The sequence below is a fragment of the Hippoglossus hippoglossus genome, chromosome 2, assembly GCF_009819705.1.
Source record: "Hippoglossus hippoglossus isolate fHipHip1 chromosome 2, fHipHip1.pri, whole genome shotgun sequence".
NCBI classification, from domain to species: domain Eukaryota; kingdom Metazoa; phylum Chordata; class Actinopteri; order Pleuronectiformes; family Pleuronectidae; genus Hippoglossus; species Hippoglossus hippoglossus.
In genome coordinates, this window is record NC_047152.1 from 4,684,707 (window position 1) to 4,703,952 (window position 19,246).

Below are 19,246 nucleotides of genomic sequence, written 5' to 3' on the forward strand. Positions count from 1 at the left end.
TAAACACATTTCATGTACCTCCGAGATTTCTTTCACAAGAACACCAAGCGGCAACACTTCAGTATCACAAAAGAGTGTTCAAACCGACACTATAAATGAACATTTTACGACGTTTAGTCTGGGCGAAAGGCTGTCCTAGCTTTGTTATAGCGTCATCACGATGATGCACAAACAATGTCCGACCTTCTGACTACTTTTACCAGGGACAAAGACACTCTGTCATTTTTTACATTTATTCCACTAAAGATACTTGGTCAACTCGAGGAAGAAAATCCTCTGCATGGTTAAGAGAAACAGGAAATACACTACAGGCGACTTTTCACCTCCCTGACTTCTTTGCTTTCTTCTTGTTAGTTCAGCCATAATTCACGTGAAAACTTGGACTCTCCAATGTTTGTTTATTTGAATATAAACAGAGACAGTGGGTGTTTAGTGGGAAAGCGTGGTGAAGTGTTTTATATGCTCTGTTAGGGGTGCACGACTCGAATGACTAAACCAGAGACAGAGGGATTTCCCATCCTCGTAACACGCAGCAGCTGATTAAGAACTTTACATTCGTCAAACAAAAAGATACAGGGGGGGGGGGGGGTCCTGTTGTTACTGGAACGGCTTTTTATGGGAGAGCAGACAGAAAAACATGTCATCTCACCAACAACCAGGAACAGTGAACACACACAGCTGCAGCCACACAGACATTTGCATGTGTTTGCCAAACCTGGAGGAAATTGAATTTACTTAAGAGGAGATGCAGCAGATGATTTCCTGTTTCTTACCTGGCAGAGAACCCCCCCCCCCCCCCCCACAGGGAAAACACACAGCTTGGAAAAAATGTGTTTTATAATGCTGTAGTTCCTGCTGTTAAACATGTCAACCGTTCCAAACAGCATTGTAAATATGAGTACGCAAACAAACCTCGTTTCTGTCTCGCTCTGTTTCCGTTGGCCAGGAGCGAACGTGTAACATCGATGGGATGTGTTTTGCAGAGGGAGGCTCCAATCCCAGCAGCCCTTGCCTCCTGTGTGACCCGGGCACCTCCAAGTTCACCTGGTCTGTGAACCAAGGTACCGGCACGTTAGCATGTTTGTCTCCTCGCATGAAGAACCTTGAAGTGAAGCATGAAGTGTTTCTAGACGATCGGTTATCGGCACCACATTAGTCTTGTTTGTAGTTTCATTGCAGCGTGTTAATAACTGCATCGTTGAAAAAGAACTGCAACACAAACAATGCATGCTGCCAAAATGCATCAGAAGTAGCATTAAATGAATGTTAACATAATTAAGACCTACCTAGAAATATTTAAAACCTAGTATGTAATACTTTTTAAGGTCTAAAATTCAAATTATTGATATTTGATTAGATTATTATTATTATATTGATAATTGATAGCATACAAATGTCCCACCCCTCCACAAATTTAGTAGGTAGTAATATTTAGGACCCTAGGTATAAAAGATAGGTATGGAAGTAGTGAAGCAGTGAACCAGTGCTCTCACTATTTTATGTGAGCGAAAGAGATTGTGTGTGTTTCCCTGTCGCCGGCTAATGACGACCAACAACAGGGGGAAGCAGCCTTTCTCTTACTGTGTTGGTGCAGTGTCACCGTGGCAGCCATCCAACTGCGGTCCTGTTTGTCTCCATTAGCAGATCAAAGCAGCGGAGGTTTAGGTTTCCCAGCATGCCGTGGCCTGTCGCTTAACCACTCTGAGGGGAGAGGGGAGGGGAGACAAGGGGGGGGAATCACATGGTTGATTTTCACAGCGACGCAGGCTGACTATCGTCCTTCCTTACCCCCAAACAAAGCACCAATCAGCTGCAAAATAATGAAACAGTTCACATCAAGTTCAGCCTTAAAGGAGACATATGATGCTTTTTTCCAGTTTCTTCCTCTGGTGTATTCTGGTGCATTTTTGCTGGATGGAAGAGGAATCTTCAAAAAGCATGATCTGAGTAGTGGGTGGGGGGTGGGGGGGTGCTACATGATCTTGCTGAAACGGCCGTTGAGAGGAGCAGCTGGAAAGAAACGCTGGAAACTTCTCCTGCCGGGGAGAGAATGAGTGTTTACGACGATTCCTCCAGGAACAGCCTGGACGGATGTTTTTGCCGAGCAGAGACTCGGTGTTTGAAGAGTTTATTTCAGGACAGGAAGCAAATCCTGACATCAAAACACAAACATGTGTAGGTGGAGATGTAACAATACAGAGAGCTTCTGTTTTTGAGTGGAGGTTTGTATGGATTGCATAATAAATGTATTTCCGCTAAAGCTTCTTCACCTTTTCCCGCCTGGCAGTCAACGAGCCACCGGCCTTCCACCGACCTCAAAGTGACCTGCGGACATTTGCCGGGGAGAACTTCGTCTTCCAGTTTGCGGCCTCTGACCCCGAGGGCTCGGCGCTCCTCTTCCAACTGGAGGAGGGCCCGACGGGGGCCGTTCTCTCCCCAGCAGGCCTCCTTATCTGGAGGGTCCCGCTGCTTCCAGAGGAGAGGGGGCGTCAGTCGAGGCGCCCGTTCCGCTTCACGCTGTCTGACGAGTGCAACGCCCAGAGTACCTTCACTGTGGAGGTAGAGTTGGAGGAAGAGAAAGGGAGACAGATGAAACTAAGGGGAAAGAAGGAGGGAAGAAGGTTTAATATCTGGTAGAATTATTGTAAATTAGAATGTATGGTTGGAAATTAAGTGAGTGACATTTTAACTTTATGAAAAATCAGTTGGAATGATGCAGGAAGCAACAGGAATTATGGGAAATGTGGTTTTAACTTTAAAGGACATTAATACTCTCAGTTCTGCTGGATGAGTGGGAGCCTGTCTCGAGCAGAGGATACAGTTATTGTTGAATATTAAAATGCAGCATTGAAGAAAACCTCAGTCTCCTTTTCTATCCCTCATCCAGATTGACGTGGTGCCGTGCGGATGTCAGAATGACGGCACGTGCGTGACCGACGTCAACTTCCCCGCCGGCAGTGGGAGACACCTGTGCGTGTGTCCCGAGGGTAAGCAGGGTGACCTCTGCGACGAGGACATGGACGAATGTCTGTCGGCGCCGTGCACGGCCGGAAAGTGCGTCAACACCGTCGGTGGGTACAGATGCGAGTGTCCTGCAGGGTGGAGAGGTGAGAGTTGACGAAACTGAAATGGATCTGTGCCCGAAATTCATGTTGGCATCCCAGTTACAGCTTCCCCGTTTGTTTGGCAGGTATCACGTGTCTGGAAGATATCAATGAGTGTGAAAGAAATCCCTGTTTCCCTCGAGTCCAGTGCCTCAACAGCTTTGGCTCCTACAGCTGTGGTCCCTGCCCTAAAGGCATGCTGGGAAATGGGACGAAATGTGTGGGTAAGTGATGTGGGCATTTTTGTAAGGTGTGTTGTGCCAAGACAGCTGCTCCACTGAATATGGTGCTCACACGTTTCACATCAGCAGATACAGTACGTCAATGAGCAAGGCACTGAGAAAACCAACCGGCTCACTTACCATATGTGACCATATGGAGAGTCTTTAATTTACGAGTCGTTCAGTTGCAGGTTCGCTAAATCTGGAGTCCAGTCGTAAGATCTGATGGAAAAAGAGCATAAAACAAAGTCTGATCGTGTCGTCACGAGAATAAAATGAGAACATTTCACTTTCCTCATCTTTAAGATAAAAAAAAGAAACTTACACTGACAGAAATGCCACTCGGATCAAATCATTTCACCGTCTTCTGTCTGAAAACTGCTTTATTGAAAAAGTAAATGAGCGACTTAACTCCAGATACAAGTTGATGTTCAGTTATCAGTGGACGTTATTAACCTCCGCCAAGGATGTTATAGTTTTGTTTTGTTGGCTTGTCTGTTAGTGAGCAGGATTACACAAAACTATACTGGGTGGATTACCACAACACTTGGAAGAATGCGGTATTGTCAGAAAATAAAAAATACGTTTTGGTGCACATGCCAATAAACAGTTTTAATAATTAATGGAAACGCTGCTTTAACATGGTGAGATAGGGCATTAGCCTTGGCAGAGGTATGTGCTCTTTAATTATTATTTAGAGCTATTGATGAAGTCACATTGAAAGAACTTTACTCTGTCTCCAGGTTGTTGTTCTTTCTTTAGTATAATGATAAAGTAACTTGGATAAACCTGGATCCCATTAGCAGTCATAACAAGAGCTTATCAGATCCTGGTCTACTTTGTTCCCACATTCTGATCTCACATAGTAAAAATAGAATTTCTGTATTTATTCATTTCAACGGCCATAATGTCAGTCCCAAATTTATTTCTGATTATTTACATGCACCCCCCCCCCCCCCCCGAAAAACACTGTTGTTGCAAATCAGAGATAAGATCCATTCTGGATACGAGCCTCAGCTAAACTCCCGAAATATGATTGCTCGCTGCCGCCGTGCTGCCCTGAGCCACATTCAGCAAGACCCACAGAGGTTATGCAGAATGGAAACCAGATGGCTGATGGCACCTGATACCGCTGCCTCCCTCCATGTGCTCACTTTGCATCACAGCGACTGATAACTGGAGTTAATACGTTAAAAGAATCCCTGCCGCTGTGGGAGAAGGAAGGTTGGGTTTTTTCTTCCCCTTTGGCTCCCAGCTAAACTTAGTAAACCCATCACACTGTATATGAGTTATGCTGTGATTCATAAAGTTTGTGGCTTGAGGTGGTCCTTGTCTGCAGCTGCATCACAGTGTGAATTATTCATTATTCAAGTGCTAACTTGCAATGTAGTTGAATTTACATTTGAACAGACTGTTTGTAAGTTGATGGTTAATGGGAGGAAGTGGAGACGCTTCGTCCATCTTTACATAAAGTCTGCGATTATCACAGTTATTTGAGAGGGTCAGGTTCGTTACCAGCTGTGGTGACAGTTTGACATGGAGAATAACGTTTGTGGTCGGATGTCGTTGGAGCTGCAATGCTGCTAAAAAGTAAAAAAAACTACGTGATGGTTAGTCAACAAAAACATCCGAAGAAACCCGGCACTTAAAGCTTGTTATAAATACAAACACGAGCTTTCCGAAGACTGAGACCTTTTGAGAAATCAAACGATTTCAAACCTGGCATCTAAGCAGGGCAACAATCAAAATGACAGTGCACATTGCAGGACATGACTGTTCCTAATGGAAGAGTTGGCCCTCAGCAGAACACCCAGCACAAATCACTGTCAGTAACAAATTGTTTGTCATTTTTATGGACTCGTGAGGACGGATCCTCGGATTTCCTCTTTCCTTTGTTTTATTGCTTACTCCTCAGTCCTCTGATCTACTTGAGCCAAAGTACTTTGGTTCAAATCCCTTCACCTCCTTCTTCAATTCAGTGTAAAAAAGACCAGACTTTCCATGTCAGGGGCCATTGGAAGGGTTTTTACCATGAAGATCCTGAATCTTAAATGTCCCGAGTGTAAAACAAGCTGGGATGAGGGTTTCCTTCACTGTCAAAACCACACGAGTGAAGAGTAAATAAGACCAGACGCAGATTCATAGAATTTAGATGATTACACACGAGTGAAATCATCACAAGGATTATTTTATATTCATTTTCTGCCAATAGATCCCTTTGACCTAAATCTCACACACTGCACCTTTTGTTTAGATTCAATAAATCAAAACAAGATATCTCGGATGTTTCATGACATAATCCGTTTCATTTATCCTATATAATCATTAGCCAACGTTTCTTTTTAAAATCCGAGTCAAGTTTGTTTGACCCGCTGCCATGTCAGATAAGAGCATCTGATAGAGGCACAACATGACAATCAAAAATATGTGTTTCCCTTAATACAGCAGTCGCCAGGCCGGCCACCATCACTCCCACATCTGCTCCTCAGACGACTGTCTACAACAAGCCAGATGTTCCGCTGCAACTCCCCAAAAAGACAGACACTTTCCGGAAGACGATTCCAGGAATTGACCTTGGTCGATCACAGGCCAAGACCCCCTGGAGAGAGACTCCAGGAATTAGCCTGGATCCAAGCCTCACTAAGGCGGCAGCCAACAAGAGCATCACAGCGATAACATCAAGCGTCTCCCAAACAACGACTGATGCTTTGAAAAGAAACCAAGGACTTGACTTCCAGCTTCCCAGGACAAACACAGATACCATAAAGAACATCTCAGGAATTACACCGGACCAAGTCGAGGCTGATCAGCCCAAAATCAGCAACACAATAGTCAAGACAGCCGCTGCAGCCCAACCAACAGGAAATGGTAGATCAGCTCCAGGTAAGCCCAACGTCACACTTGATTTTTCATAATTCAAAACAACTGTAACTATGGAGGGTGGTCAGAGGCGTTTTAGGAACATGCAAACGAGTATTTACCGCTCATTTATCCTCCTGTAATAGGAAAACACAAATTTCCTGGGAGAATTGCAATAATAAAACCCTTAACAATCTGATAAACTATGATAAAGATCCGGCTCATGTAGAGCACTGACCACAATTTCTCTCCCCCAGGATCAGCTCCGTTGCCGCCTGTCAACGTGTCGGCGACATGTGCCAGCAGGCCCTGCTTCCCCGGGGTTCAGTGTATCAACCGCAGGCCGCCGCATGTCGGCTACGTCTGTGGCCGCTGCCCGCCCGGCCTTTACGGCAACGGACGCGTCTGCATGAAGAACGCCAGGGCAGGTACGGGATTCTTTTCGCAACATTTGATTTTGGTTCTAATACCTAATTTGTTGCCTCTCAACAATTTTACCCTCTCAAAGCAAGCTTCACAAATTCTGTGTGACATATGCATAATTTTGGAATTGAAACCATTTCTTATCCTTCCTGCATTTGTTTTGGACCTGAAGACACAACAAATAAATCAGGCAGTAAATATCTGCATCACATTTGGGGCCAGATCATATCATTTATTTATATTTTATGTTTTGGTTTTTCATTGGTGTCGCTTTCCTTTGTGTGTGTTTCTTTTGGTTAGAAAGAATGTTATAGCAGCACATAAATCAGCATGAGTGGTTAGAGCCTGCCTGGTTGTATTAACCACCGCTGGTACTTTTTGAATCTGCATCCGGCCGCAGGGCTTCAAAAGAAGACCGCTTAGTGTTTTCTTTCTCACAAGGGGAGTTAAGTAACAGCTCAGAAGAGACGATGTCGCTCCGACTTAAATCCCTTCACTGTGTCTGTCTGGAAAGTGGCAAAGCAGAACAAAGGTGTTTGTGCAGATGAGACTCAAGACACGAATCGCGTAAATCCCTCCGTTTTGAAGAGTTCTACTCAAGTACTGAAATCAGTGCTTGTCAAAATGTGCCCGTAACAGAAAAGATTGCGTGAAAAGTGAAGCCAAAGTGTCTTAATTGCCCCCTGGTGGCTTGCTGCGGTAAAAATCATAAACCCTGGCTCTCCTAGACAATAGCTGCTCTAAGGCCATTTGTCTTTCCTCAGCATCCAATCACCTCCCTCAGCAGCAGGCAGCCGGCAAGACCAGCCGATCCTCGCATGGAAGCATCAGCAAAGTCTCGCAGCTCCACCTGCCCAACCTGCCCTCCAGACACAGCATCAAACACCTGTCCTCCTTGAGCGTCACAAGGCAGAACCAAGATAATACGCCGCGCCAGGTTCCCGCGTCCGGGAGGGGGGGTGGCACTGGGAGGAGAGAGGCAGTCACTGCTTCCAGAGATGTGACAAAAACATCAGCGAGCGCCCTCCATGTCACGGCAAACACTCACAACACCCGCCAAAGTGCCAACCCCAGATCAGAGGCCAAGACATACGCGACAACTCGCTTCGCTGCCTTAAGAGAGGTTGTGGTTCCTCGTGTGACTGTCTCCCAGGTGAGTCCAACTTTTCTACACCTCACAGCCACCGTCATTCATAAAAGAAGATGTGCGTGAGGACATGAGCATCCCATAACCTTCCTGTCTTCTTTCATCTGTCTTTGAATCGTCTCTCTGCAGGTTGCAGCAGCACTGACTGGTGTCACACCTTTTAGGGTAACGCCTCCCGCTCCACACCTCTCCACTCGGGAAGTGACGCAGTCAAAACAGGCAACTAGGCCTCAGCTCAACCACATGGTATCAACCCATGCCAAACCCTGGACCCGTCCGAGACCCGCGCTCCCACTGACAGCGGCCCTCACCGCTCTGTCCTACTCCCTGTCTGAGACCGAGTTCTCTGCCGACGGGGACGAGGCGGAGTCTGGACTTGAGGGCCCAGAGACCCCCCAGATGGTCCCGGCATTGACCTTCCCAACACCGGGCAAGATGGGCTCCCCGTTACAGAGAGCAACCTCGGTACAGCCAGGTGTTCGGAGCGGACAAACAACTCACAACCACGTGACGACATGCGCCAGTATGCCATGCTTTCCTGGTGTCCAGTGTGAACCAGCCGTGGATGGTGGCTTCAGCTGTGGGAGGTGTCCGGTGGGATACACCGGTGATGGACGAGTCTGTCGAGGTACAATGCCCAAATTACACCCTATCGTCTCAATGCAAATCAGTATCAGCACCAATATCAATCTGGAATTTTGATATTACGCTCAAAATATTACTTTAAAAGATCTTTTAAAAAAGACATACACAAGCATAACCTCTCCACGGCGCCCCCTGTGTGTGTTTTAAGCTGTTTGCAGGCATACGTGTGGTAGGAACATGGTGTGTGCCGCGCCAAATACGTGCCGCTGCAAACCAGGCTTCACTGGATCTGACTGTCAGACAGGTAAACAGATAAATGGCTTTTATTGTAGTGTATTTATTATTATTTCAACCATTTGCATGTATAACTCTTTATGCAACGATATTAAATTTGGGGTTTTCCCGTGTATTCTTAGCAATCTGTGATCCAGAGTGTACGAACGGGGGCGTCTGCATTGCTCCGGGTGTTTGTCAATGTCTGAGAGGGTTTCATGGAGAAACTTGCCAGGAAGGTAAGTGTCATTTTCCAGTCTCCTAGTTACTCTGATTTCATGTCACTAAAAAATATCCATAAACACATCTACATCTACATTATAAATACACTTTGGAAAGCAGTTATTTCCTAAACGTGTTAGCATGGTAGACAACTGCATTAATATAATATATATATATATAATCGATAATTATCACTAGGCTTAGAACTGAACTGTTATAAAGGATAAAACTAACAGAGGTCCATCTGTGCAGCTCTGTGCAGGTTACCCTGTGAACACGGAGGCACCTGTGTGGGTCTGCAGACTTGCTCTTGTCCCTATGGGTTTGTTGGACCTCGATGTGAAACCAGTGAGTTTACAACCTTAAGAAAGATGATGTTTGCAAAGGCTTGTGGGAGTTGTAGTGGCTAAATATGTATTTATTAAGTTTTATGCTTGAGAAACGAGGAAATTATTATTTTTCTGTTTATTATAGTGGTGTGTAGCCGCCACTGTCACAATGGAGGTCAGTGTGCGTCTCCAGATGAGTGTAAGTGTCTGCCAGGCTGGACTGGACCATCCTGTGAAACTGGTGAGTGTGTCTTCTCTTTGTGTATCTTTTCTTTGTGTGTGTGTGTGTGTGTGTGTGTGTGTGTGTGTGTGTGTGTGTGTGTGTGTGTGTGTGTGTGTGTGTGTGTGTGTGTGTGTGTGTGTGTGTACCAACCTCTAAGTGCTGATTCTCTCTCTCTCTCTCCTCTAGCTCTCTGCTCTCCGGTTTGCCTGAACGGAGGTTTGTGCGTTCGGCCCAACATCTGCGAGTGTCCTCATGGTTTCTACGGAGCACAGTGTCAGAACGGTGAGTCTGCAACTTCGGTCGGCCAATCAAATTGTCACTTTTAACGTCAATACAAGCTTTGATTTGTCGAATTTACGTTCTTTTTTGTATTTTAGCACATTTTGTTTTCCTTTTCTTCCCCCAGCCGTTTGCAGTCCTCCTTGTAAAAATGGTGGCATGTGCATGAGGAACAGCGTGTGCTCCTGTCTGCAGGGATACACCGGGAGGCGCTGCGAGAAAAGTACGACCTCATCCTCCCTCTCCTCTTTTTGCTCTGGCACTACTTCCCATAGCTCCTTTGATTCTTCCTCTCCCTCTCTTAATATCTTTTACCTGTCTCTGAACATCCATCTTCCTCCTCCTGTCGCTGTGACCTTGCAATGTCCTTTCTCATCCTACTCTTCCTCCTTTAGTTACTTCCATTAGATGAGACCAAAAACTGCTCCTTTGCTTGATATGATCTTCAACTCTTCTGTTCAGGCTTTTGATTCTTTCTCTCTTTCTCCCTCTGCAGGTGTGTGTGAGCCCATGTGTATGAACGGCGGCAGGTGTGTGGGTCCAGATTTTTGCGATTGCCCGTCCGGTTGGCGAGGGAAGAGATGCGATAAACGTAAGTGCAGCGATACGAGAATTGTGTAAAAATTATTGACAATGATATCAAACTCCAGGCCAATCTGCTGAACGACACAGTGAGAACTTCGGACTTCTCCTCCGAGTACAGACATTCTCACCAATTTCTCACCAATTTCCCAGGGAATCATTTATCACCATGTTGCATATACATGAATTGAGATCATATACAATCCGGATCATAATCTGGATCTGCACCAAATTTCCCTTGTACATAGATATTAGCAATCTACTCATGCCTGATTTTCTTTCTCTGAATTGTTTCTTGAGAAATTAACAAAAATGCAGAAAACTCCCTATCTCGCAATGTTAAAGAAAATGAAAAATAAATTCCTGGATGCACCCCCCCCCCCCCCTTAATCGAATCGACTCAGAAAGGGTTTTTTCTTGTCGTAATCCTGTTGACAGAAGAATATGAAAACATCACCTCCCTGATGGAAGTAAAACCAGAGACAAGCAACAAATCCTGACATTTAAGAATGCACAAATCATTTGTCTTTTAATCCAGAAGACTTAAAAATATAGACCACATCTCTGAATGGATTCCATATCAGAAATTGATCAGGATTCTGGATTTTGACCATCAAACCTTTTTATCACGTCACAGTCACACTCACCAAAGTGAGGCAGAGGCAGGTAAGGTGACACTCTCCAGTCCTGTGAGCGTCTGAACCCTCCAGGCTCGGCTGACAGATGCTTCCACAAAGGAGCTGCACATGTGGGAGCCATCAGTTCTCACGTCTGCAGCCTTTTATGGGGCTGACCCTGTGATGTTCTACTGAGGCTGAAAAGACACACATGTAAATATCAGGAGGGGGAAAGAGAGTTGACCACAGATGATCCGTCAAAGCTCAAATCTGCAGCTTTTGGTTTGAAGGAGGTTTGTTGTTAGTCTCCACTTCCTTGTTCCTCAGATCACACCTGTCACTCATCAGGATGGCCTGTTCACAGTCACGAGTGGCCACACCCACATTTGGTTTGACTGACATATTTTTCCTTTTTGTCCTCCTCCATCGTTGCTGCTGTTGCTTTTCTTTTCATCCTGCGGCCTCATAGTTGAGACGGACACAACCTCCAACACAAATAAAGCCCAAACCCGAGCAAGTGTGCTGATAATAACACAGAATTTGAGGATGTTAATTAAGAAAATAGAGGAGGTGAGGGATTAAAGCTTTGCTGAAGGCCACGTGATGGATCTAGTGGTTCAGATATATACATTTACAACCAGAAGGACAATTCACATACCTCTGCCAAGGCCTAACATTCCCCTTATGAAACCACATTATAAATCCACATGATTCACATTTTCATTTGGATCTGCCCCCCCAAATTGCAAACAATCTTTCCATCAAAATCCATGAATTTCTCTCTGAGAAATAAACAAAAAATGTTGAAAAATGGCTTTGTTTAAGAAAACGTGAGAAGAACTGCTGATCTGGATCTGCACCAAAATAAAATGGGTTCTTTCCTCAAGTTAGTTTTTGTACTTTTTGCATAATCCTGCTAAACAACAGTAAATTTGGGGGTGGATCCAGGATTTTTTACATTTTCACAGATTTTCTAGGAAATAATTCATGGATCTTGATAAAAAAAACAAAAACATATCAGGCACATTTAGGAGACTGATATTTATGAGTGTGCAAGTTGGTGCGGCTGAATTTAAGGGGAACGTTGGGCCTCAGCGGAGTTATGTTCAAGTCAAGTCAATTCAGACGGTGAAATTAAGTGTCAGAGTGGTCAAATCCTGTCTTCACGTCCTCAAGCATCCGCACAGCTCTAAGGTTAACTCTTGTGTCGCCTCCCAGCCAGCTGTCTGCAGAAGTGTTTGAACGGAGGAGAGTGTGTGGGTTCCAACACATGCCACTGCACCCCCGGTTGGCAAGGCATGCTGTGCCAGATCCGTGAGTATGACAACAGAATGCTCAGATACTCTGTACGCACAAACATCTGAAATTGGTCATACCGTAAATTAAGATGGTCGGTACTACAAATGGAGGCTTTGAACCAAGTGTTGTTGCTCTTGTGTCGTCCAGAGACCAAGAGATGTGCAGGTTCACTGTGTTCCCGTCCTGACTTACGTTTTTATCTTGTGATTTCTCAGCTCAGTGTCAACAGAAGTGTCTGTACGGGAGTCGATGTGTGCAACCAAACGTCTGCGCCTGCCGCAGCGGATACTCTGGCTCTCTCTGCTCCAGGAGGGTAAGAAGAAAAACCTGAGCTTGTTTTTAACTACACCTACAAAGTTGTTTTTTAGAAAGGGGAATATTTTGACTGCGGTATTTTTCCCAGCTGGTCTGAGATTCACACGTGTGAGAGTCAGAAGATCGGCACATGAGGGGAAAATGAAAACATGTGAAAATGCATCCAATTCCGTCACAGATGATGAGGGCCAGCGAAGAAAGCTGTGCTGGAAGAACGCAACCACCATTTTATCTGTGCAAACAAACTGACAAATATCTTTGTATAAAAAAATATCGATCGTTTTTTTTTTTTTTCCAGCTCCCGATTGCCCACGGTTGAGATCCACTTTCAGGCTGCAAAGACCGAATGGCTGGAATCCGATTAGCACCCAGTAGGTGATCCGGAGCCGTCAGCACAATGCGTCGTCAAAAGAAAAAACCTCAGAGTGTCTAAATTGTCCTCGCTGGATTACTTTGCAAAGTTCAAACTCCAGGCAATCACCCGAATACAGTGCAAACCAAGCAGAGTCTCACTTTTCTGGCTTAGCTCTTAAACTGGACGCAGGGGAAACAAGGTTTTTACATCTTGCACGAGCACCCAAAATAACACAAATCCAAAAACCAGACTTTATTCTTCTGCATCTCCAGCTAAAGACAAACATAGTGATAAGTGGTAAATCCTGTAACCTTCACAAAACAGTGTCTGCTTCCAGTCTAAGTCCTGAAACAGGCCAGTGAGAAAAAGGTATTTGTCATCATCCTGGATTGATCAGCTGATATTTTATTCATCCATAATCGCCTGCAGTGGAGATCCTTATCATCTTGGAAACTTGATTTGTTTACTGTGAATTCCATCAGGTTCATGTTCTACTCTCCAAACCTCTGTATGAGTATTTATTTATTTGGTTGTTTTATACTGTCGCATATTTCTTGTTGTATATATCCTAATCTCTGTATAATCGGTGTTATTTCTTACTAAAGCAGTGTTTATCGGTTGTTTTGTAAGAAAACAAATAAAGATCCGGATATGGGATCGATTTCTGGAAATGTCTTTGAAGATATTGAGGGTATAGCTTCCTGCAATGGGTAATCAATAAATTCTCAATACAGAATAGGGAGGGCTCTTATGAATTAACCGTAATGAACGTCTCCGAGGAATCGTCAAAGTCAGCGAGTGAAAACAAAAATATAAAAAGATACACCCAAGTGCAGATTCACCAGTTTGTGTTTTCCCTTACCTTAACCGACCCCTACCACAGACTGAGGAATGTTATATGTAGAAGTCTGGAGGAGGAGTCGGGCCAACTCAGTCAGGTATGGTCTGATCTGTGCTGTGACGTAAAGCGGCGCCACTCAGACAGATAAGTATAGATGCTCATCAATCAAGACGCCCAGCTTAGGGGATGAAGGGAAGTGTCAAGGGATTTTGACACTGTGATGGAGAGATTTTCCGACTGAGACAACCAAAACACATCGGCTGTGGCTCAGGAGCTAAAGCGGGTCGTCCGCTAACCATTTACAGTTGGCGGTTCGATTCCTGCCTGTGCCAGCGGTGTATGATTGATGTATGATCATCAATCACAAGTGCAAATGTGCAAATGTGTGTGGGTGAATGCTTTGGGTGTTCATCAAGACTATGCAATAAAAGTACAATATAAATACAGACCATATATACGTAGCAGTGATAGAAGAATGTGGTACCTTTACCTTTTGTTTCTACACATGGTTTGAAGAACTGCATCCGCCTCCTTATACCCATAATCCCTTGTTAATGGCGGTTCATAGAGCTAACGACCTCCAGCAGGGTCACATCAGGGACGCTGTGTTAGATCACCTGAAAAGCATAGATTTCATAAAAGATTACAAGGCCAATAGCAGAATGTTCAAAAGCGCTAATAACATCTGTATTTTCCCATATCAGACAGCTGTTCCTAATCTTTTCGCGACACCATAACATGTTTTTAGTTTGCTCGAGCCTCCTTTTGACTTTCTGGGACTTGCTGTTTATCGGCAGCAGCAGCGGCGGAGGGGCATTTGACTTTGCTGCAGGAGCCAGACAAGTTCATGGCCAGAGGGTCAAGGCAACAGGGGCTGCAAGGAAATGAGGATTAAGGGATTAACTGAGGCCGCATTAGCTCCGCGCCAATTAGGGTCCCACTCAGCCTCCCACTGACTCCTGCCTCCGCTCGGCCGAGAACTAAAGAGCCATTTGACTTTTTTTTGTAACAGATTAGGATGAAGCTGGACGCTTTGTTAGCGCCGCAGGAGCAACAAGCTTGGTCCTCCCTCAACTTTTGTTTGTCACTTGTATCACCTTGTATGGTTCTTGTCCTAAATTATATTTTTAAAACTTATCTGTAATATTTCTGCTAAAAAAATAATTCTTGGCCCTTTGTAATAATAATAATAATAATAATAATAATAATAATCCTGCAGGTAGGTGACCTTTGACCTCAAGCAATTGCTACTCATCTTCAGTTTGCGTTGCTAAGTGACTGGATGAAGACATGATTCTCCCACAATTCAATATTTTGCAGGAAAGAAAAAACACAAACCTAAGAAATTATCATTATGGTTTTACTGCCCTCTGGTGGCGCTACTTATAATACCAAGTACATACAAATACTGGACTTAAAGTATGAAATGTTGATATACTACCAAACTTATTAACAAGAAAATGTCAACCAATTTGCCAATAAAGCCACGTTTCTATCGTGATTTGAATGAAACTGACAACACGACTTGAAGGTTGCTGTGAGCAGCTCACACACACACAAGGCACCGTCCCCTCGCAGATATTTATATCCACTCCCAAAGATGGCACTGGGCAAGGTAGAGGAGGGGGTGGGGGGGGGGGGGGGGGGGGGGGGGGGATTGTATGTGTCCATCATGATGGGCACAGACAGAGCGGGACGGGACGGGTGGGTACACCTGGACTGATCACTCAATGGAAGCTCAGAGCGGGCAGCCAAGGCCACGGGGTGACCCTCAGTCTGGAGGTCAACACGCAAACACTGGTCACCATTGACCCACAGTGTGTCCATCAAGTTCATCAGCAGATAATCAAAGTGGTTTTGAATGAGGAAGATGTCCCACTCGTCTAAGACTTGTGCCAGTTTAGATTAGGTCCAGAAAATGGATTTGTGTCCTTGATAAGTAGATGACAACAAAAGTCTCAGGGTCTTATTAAATAAATCCCTTGTTCTTCTTGAGTTGTTTTATTTTCTTTAAAGCAACACTATGAAACTTTCACTGAGCAACAGCGCCCCCTGCAGCCACATGTGGTGAATAGTTCTGTGGGGCTCCATCTCCAAGCTATGAAGTGATTTTTATGCTGCGAAAAAGAAGCAAAAAAAACAAGAAACAAAGATCTGACTGAAACACAACTAATCAGTGGATATTACCCATGATCCCCCAGTTTTACTGAACCAGAAGAGCTGCCGCTGAAATAATTCAGCCAAACTGGAATTCTTCATATTTTAAATATTATTTTGTTATCCCAGTTGAATATTGGAGATAAACGCTGGTTTGTAATGACTTCTAACTCGTGTTAACTGATCTCAGTTCAGCATTACCCTTGAACTGAATGGACCTGATTCCTATGACCTATCCCAAGTCAGTGAAATATCAAATCCATCTTAATCAAACTGCTGTATTCAGGAGAACATACTACTTATAGGCCTAAATAAGTATTTGTTGTCTTAATAAATGGAATAGTTTTGGCTTTTATTGAATTTCATTCTCTTTTCTGTATTTTATAACAATCTGCTTTCTTACAGGCTCTTTGCCACCATCACAAAAAGTTACAATTTGACATCTTTCATTAAAAAAATATTATTTGTTTTGATGTGAAATGAATGATATCGGCCCTGCGGGGAGCCCCACGTCGATCGAGCCTAATTCTGTGTCCTCCAGGCCACAACAGGTGCCCCCCTCAGGCTCCACCTGTCTTCCCTCTTCTGCAGTGGGCTGGCGACCTAGAAAGCAGCCGTCATTCATTACTGCTGGTATGTCGACCCACCGGGGGCCGGCCGGCTCAAGCCCCCTCGGTCACCGGATCGGCGGCACCTGCTCGGCCCCGGGTGCTATTTTCACCCTCAGGATAAAGTGATGTGCAGCCGCCGCCCGCCCGCACGAGCCCAGCAGCTCCAGTCCGACCAGAGCAGCGCCAGGATGAAGTCCACCGGCAGCGAGCCCAGCGCGCAGCCCGACGGCTTCACCTCCGACCTGGACGACCTGGACAGCAGCAGCGACAGCTCCGACGGGAAGTCCACCGGCGGCTGCAGCCCGCGCAGGGAGCCGGGGGAGGCTGAGGGGAACGCGGGAGCGGCCGGTGGAGGTTCACCGAGGTGGAGGAGGAGGCGGAGGCGCAGCAGCAGTGGAGGTGGAAGAGACGGCGGGGAAACGAGTCTGCCCGGAGGGAGCAAGCAAAGGCAGGCGGCCAACGCGCGGGAGCGGGACAGGACGCACAGCGTGAACACGGCCTTCTCCGCGCTGCGGACGCTCATTCCCACCGAGCCCGCCGACAGGAAGCTCTCCAAGATCGAGACGCTGCGTCTGGCCTCCAGCTACATCTCCCACCTGGCTAACGTGCTGCTGCTGGGGGAGGACTGTTTGGACGGACAGCCCTGCCTCCGCTACCAGAGCATCCTGAACGGCACCGCCGCGCTCAGTGCGTCCTCCCTGCGCCCTATCTGCACTTTCTGCCTCAGCAACCAGAGGAAACTGGTGAGTGAACATTCAGCACAAACTCTCCTGCGCCACAGAACTACTCGGGGGGTGATTCCTACGCATTAACAGAACAGAAAGGTCGTGCGTAAAAGTTGTTTTACGCATGAACAGAACAGAAAGGCCGTGCGTAAAACTATGTGTTCCAAAGTCACAACATCCAGGAAAAGTGTGCTAATAGTAAACCCAAGGATGCTACATTGTCTTTATATTGGAAATACGATTTTAAATGCTTGAGGAGATGTGGTTCAAACATGATTTGGATTCACTGAGGTGGCACCTGTTGCTCCAGTGATTGACAACACAAAATGAAAACACGCTGTGGTGCGTTCAGGGCTTTGTGTTTTGCAGCCTGGGTCATCAGTTTAACCTAAACTCAATGTTTTTTTAGGGATACAAGTCTGGATCACTCCCCAAAATAAAATCTATGGTTAGAAATAGTGATAATTTCGTTGTTTGTTTTCTTTATACAGTTAACTTATTTAGGAGTTAGCTCATGGGGGGTCCTTAGATCAGTAAAATATAACATACCAAATCAATACACATTTATACTTATGAAAGTGTTTGCTTAGTGAAATAATAGAAGTGTAAGTACTTAAAAATATTGATGAATATAACAAAATTAAAACAATACTGGGTGAAAGATCATTTCATATTCTTTGCTTGTTAAACTGTATTTTAACATCAGCCACAATTTAAATGTTTTTTCGCAGGCTGGACAAATTTGATTAATCTTATGAAGTTAGCAAATTGTAATTTTCTGTAAATATCAATTTGATAATCGGATGAGGTATAATTTCATGTTTTTCTTACAAAAGTCAACCAGACATTTGTTCAAATCTAAGTGCAGTCGTTTTTTTAACTGCCTCGTTTCAAAAGTTTGAATATTCACTTAAGTGTAACTGTGATGATTCCTAAAACATTTAAATCTGAAATTGAGTAATGTTAAATTGAGGTGATATTGGCATTGGTAGGTTACAAGTCACAATGCTTTAAAGTGTTTTGTTTCTTTCCTTCCACAGCTCAGAGATGGAGGGAAGCACTCAGCAGCTGTGTGAAGCCAAGCGGCTGCGGACAGACGAGGAGCAGCTCATCGTGATGTTTGTTTACATGTAGACACGTGGCGTAGAAACGCACCTGTAGGACTCTGTACATATATAAATAATATGTTTATTTTCGGATTAGACTAGAAAACCCGAGACACGACTAACACCGAAATAGCACTTTCTGTTCACGTTGGTGTGCTTCTGGAACCTTTATGTTTTGGTTGAGCTGTAACTTGAGCCAGTGTGTAAAGCTGCACCTGATGGGGAGAGGGGTTATTTTGGTCCCAAAATGGTACTAACCCCCACCCCCTCAATGTCCGACTCCTAAAAAAAACTACCTTGTCGCCTACAGTCACATGAAGGACAGTAAAAAGCTGCTACTGCAGCGGTTGCTGTCAGTTGAGTTGACGCTGCCTTCAAGTGCTGTCTGAAATATCGCAATTTACGCAGGGGGCCCTCTTAAAGAAGCACTAACTCATCTATCGCCACTAGTGGTGAAGAGTTGGAACTTCAGGCCATCTCTGCATAATAACATGTAACATATGAACCTCTCAGGAATCAGAAAAGTGCTACCTCTGCAGATGTGTTTACTGCCCGGTCAGGCCGCAACTACGACGCAGAGATTCTTACAACACACCATGAAACAAGTTAATTTTTAATTCATCTAAAATAACTGGGATAAATTTAGTTTATTCGTCTTTTATCAGGGGTATTTGACATATTCAAAATAGATATTTTAGGTAAACTGTTTCACAAAAAAAAAGGTGCCCTTATAGATTCCACTATTATTTCTTGTCCGATCAGTCTTGTCTGATGTGACCTTAATTCTCTTTTCAGTCACTTTATAAATAAAATAATCACATCCTGAAAATGACAAAAAAAGAGGAATAAGGTGTCTCCATCAGGAGGTTGTTTTCATGTGTAGGCATAAGACAGATCAGTTTTCCTTTTTACCTGCAGAGGGCAAACTTGCTATGGTGGCAAAAACTGAAATAAAAATCTTCAGTTTAAAAAT

At 44.7% G+C, this 19,246-nt stretch overlaps 3 protein-coding genes and 1 long non-coding RNA gene across 6 annotated transcripts in view; 2 read left to right on the forward strand and 2 right to left on the reverse strand.

Annotated features, from left to right (window-relative positions):
• The window catches only part of kynu (kynureninase), a 25,227-nt gene extending 24,621 nt beyond the window's left edge, over positions 1–606 (reverse strand). Inside the window, exon 1 of the mRNA XM_034609373.1 lies at positions 602–606. The gene's annotated coding sequence lies outside the window, so the exon portion shown is untranslated. The remainder of the gene's footprint in view (positions 1–601) is intronic.
• The window catches only part of si:ch211-246m6.5 (von Willebrand factor D and EGF domain-containing protein), a 26,643-nt gene extending 13,573 nt beyond the window's left edge, over positions 1–13,070 (forward strand). Inside the window, exons 17-34 of one of the 3 annotated variants that reach the window (XM_034609302.1) lie at positions 947–1,061; positions 2,288–2,559; positions 2,888–3,107; positions 3,191–3,328; positions 5,771–6,208; positions 6,442–6,612; positions 7,372–7,760; positions 7,881–8,382; positions 8,548–8,643; positions 8,756–8,851; positions 9,087–9,182; positions 9,309–9,404; positions 9,573–9,668; positions 9,793–9,888; positions 10,162–10,257; positions 12,083–12,178; positions 12,379–12,476; positions 12,777–13,070. In XM_034609302.1, the coding sequence (XP_034465193.1) occupies positions 947–1,061; positions 2,288–2,559; positions 2,888–3,107; positions 3,191–3,328; positions 5,771–6,208; positions 6,442–6,612; positions 7,372–7,760; positions 7,881–8,382; positions 8,548–8,643; positions 8,756–8,851; positions 9,087–9,182; positions 9,309–9,404; positions 9,573–9,668; positions 9,793–9,888; positions 10,162–10,257; positions 12,083–12,178; positions 12,379–12,476; positions 12,777–12,797 (3,132 nt within the window). In that variant the 3' untranslated portion in view covers positions 12,798–13,070. The remainder of the gene's footprint in view (positions 1–946; positions 1,062–2,287; positions 2,560–2,887; positions 3,108–3,190; positions 3,329–5,770; positions 6,209–6,441; positions 6,613–7,371; positions 7,761–7,880; positions 8,383–8,547; positions 8,644–8,755; positions 8,852–9,086; positions 9,183–9,308; positions 9,405–9,572; positions 9,669–9,792; positions 9,889–10,161; positions 10,258–12,082; positions 12,179–12,378; positions 12,477–12,776) is intronic. The other 2 variants (XM_034609309.1, XM_034609319.1) reach the window with 2 other exon arrangements.
• On the reverse strand, positions 2,420–11,365 carry LOC117775854. The gene is made up of 4 exons (XR_004616347.1): positions 11,350–11,365; positions 10,895–11,282; positions 2,859–3,092; positions 2,420–2,551 (listed from the first exon to the last, which is right to left on the reverse strand). It is a non-coding gene; the product is annotated as an uncharacterized LOC117775854 (long non-coding RNA).
• A 3,544-nt stretch (positions 13,071–16,614) lies between the features above and the next one.
• Positions 16,615–18,865, forward strand: si:ch211-246m6.4 (transcription factor 15). The gene is made up of 2 exons (XM_034613960.1): positions 16,615–17,185; positions 18,208–18,865. Exons 1-2 carry the CDS (start codon positions 16,631–16,633, stop codon positions 18,241–18,243), a joined length of 591 nt encoding a protein of 196 aa, XP_034469851.1. The 5' UTR covers positions 16,615–16,630; the 3' UTR covers positions 18,244–18,865.
• Positions 18,866–19,246: the final 381 nt, after the last annotated feature.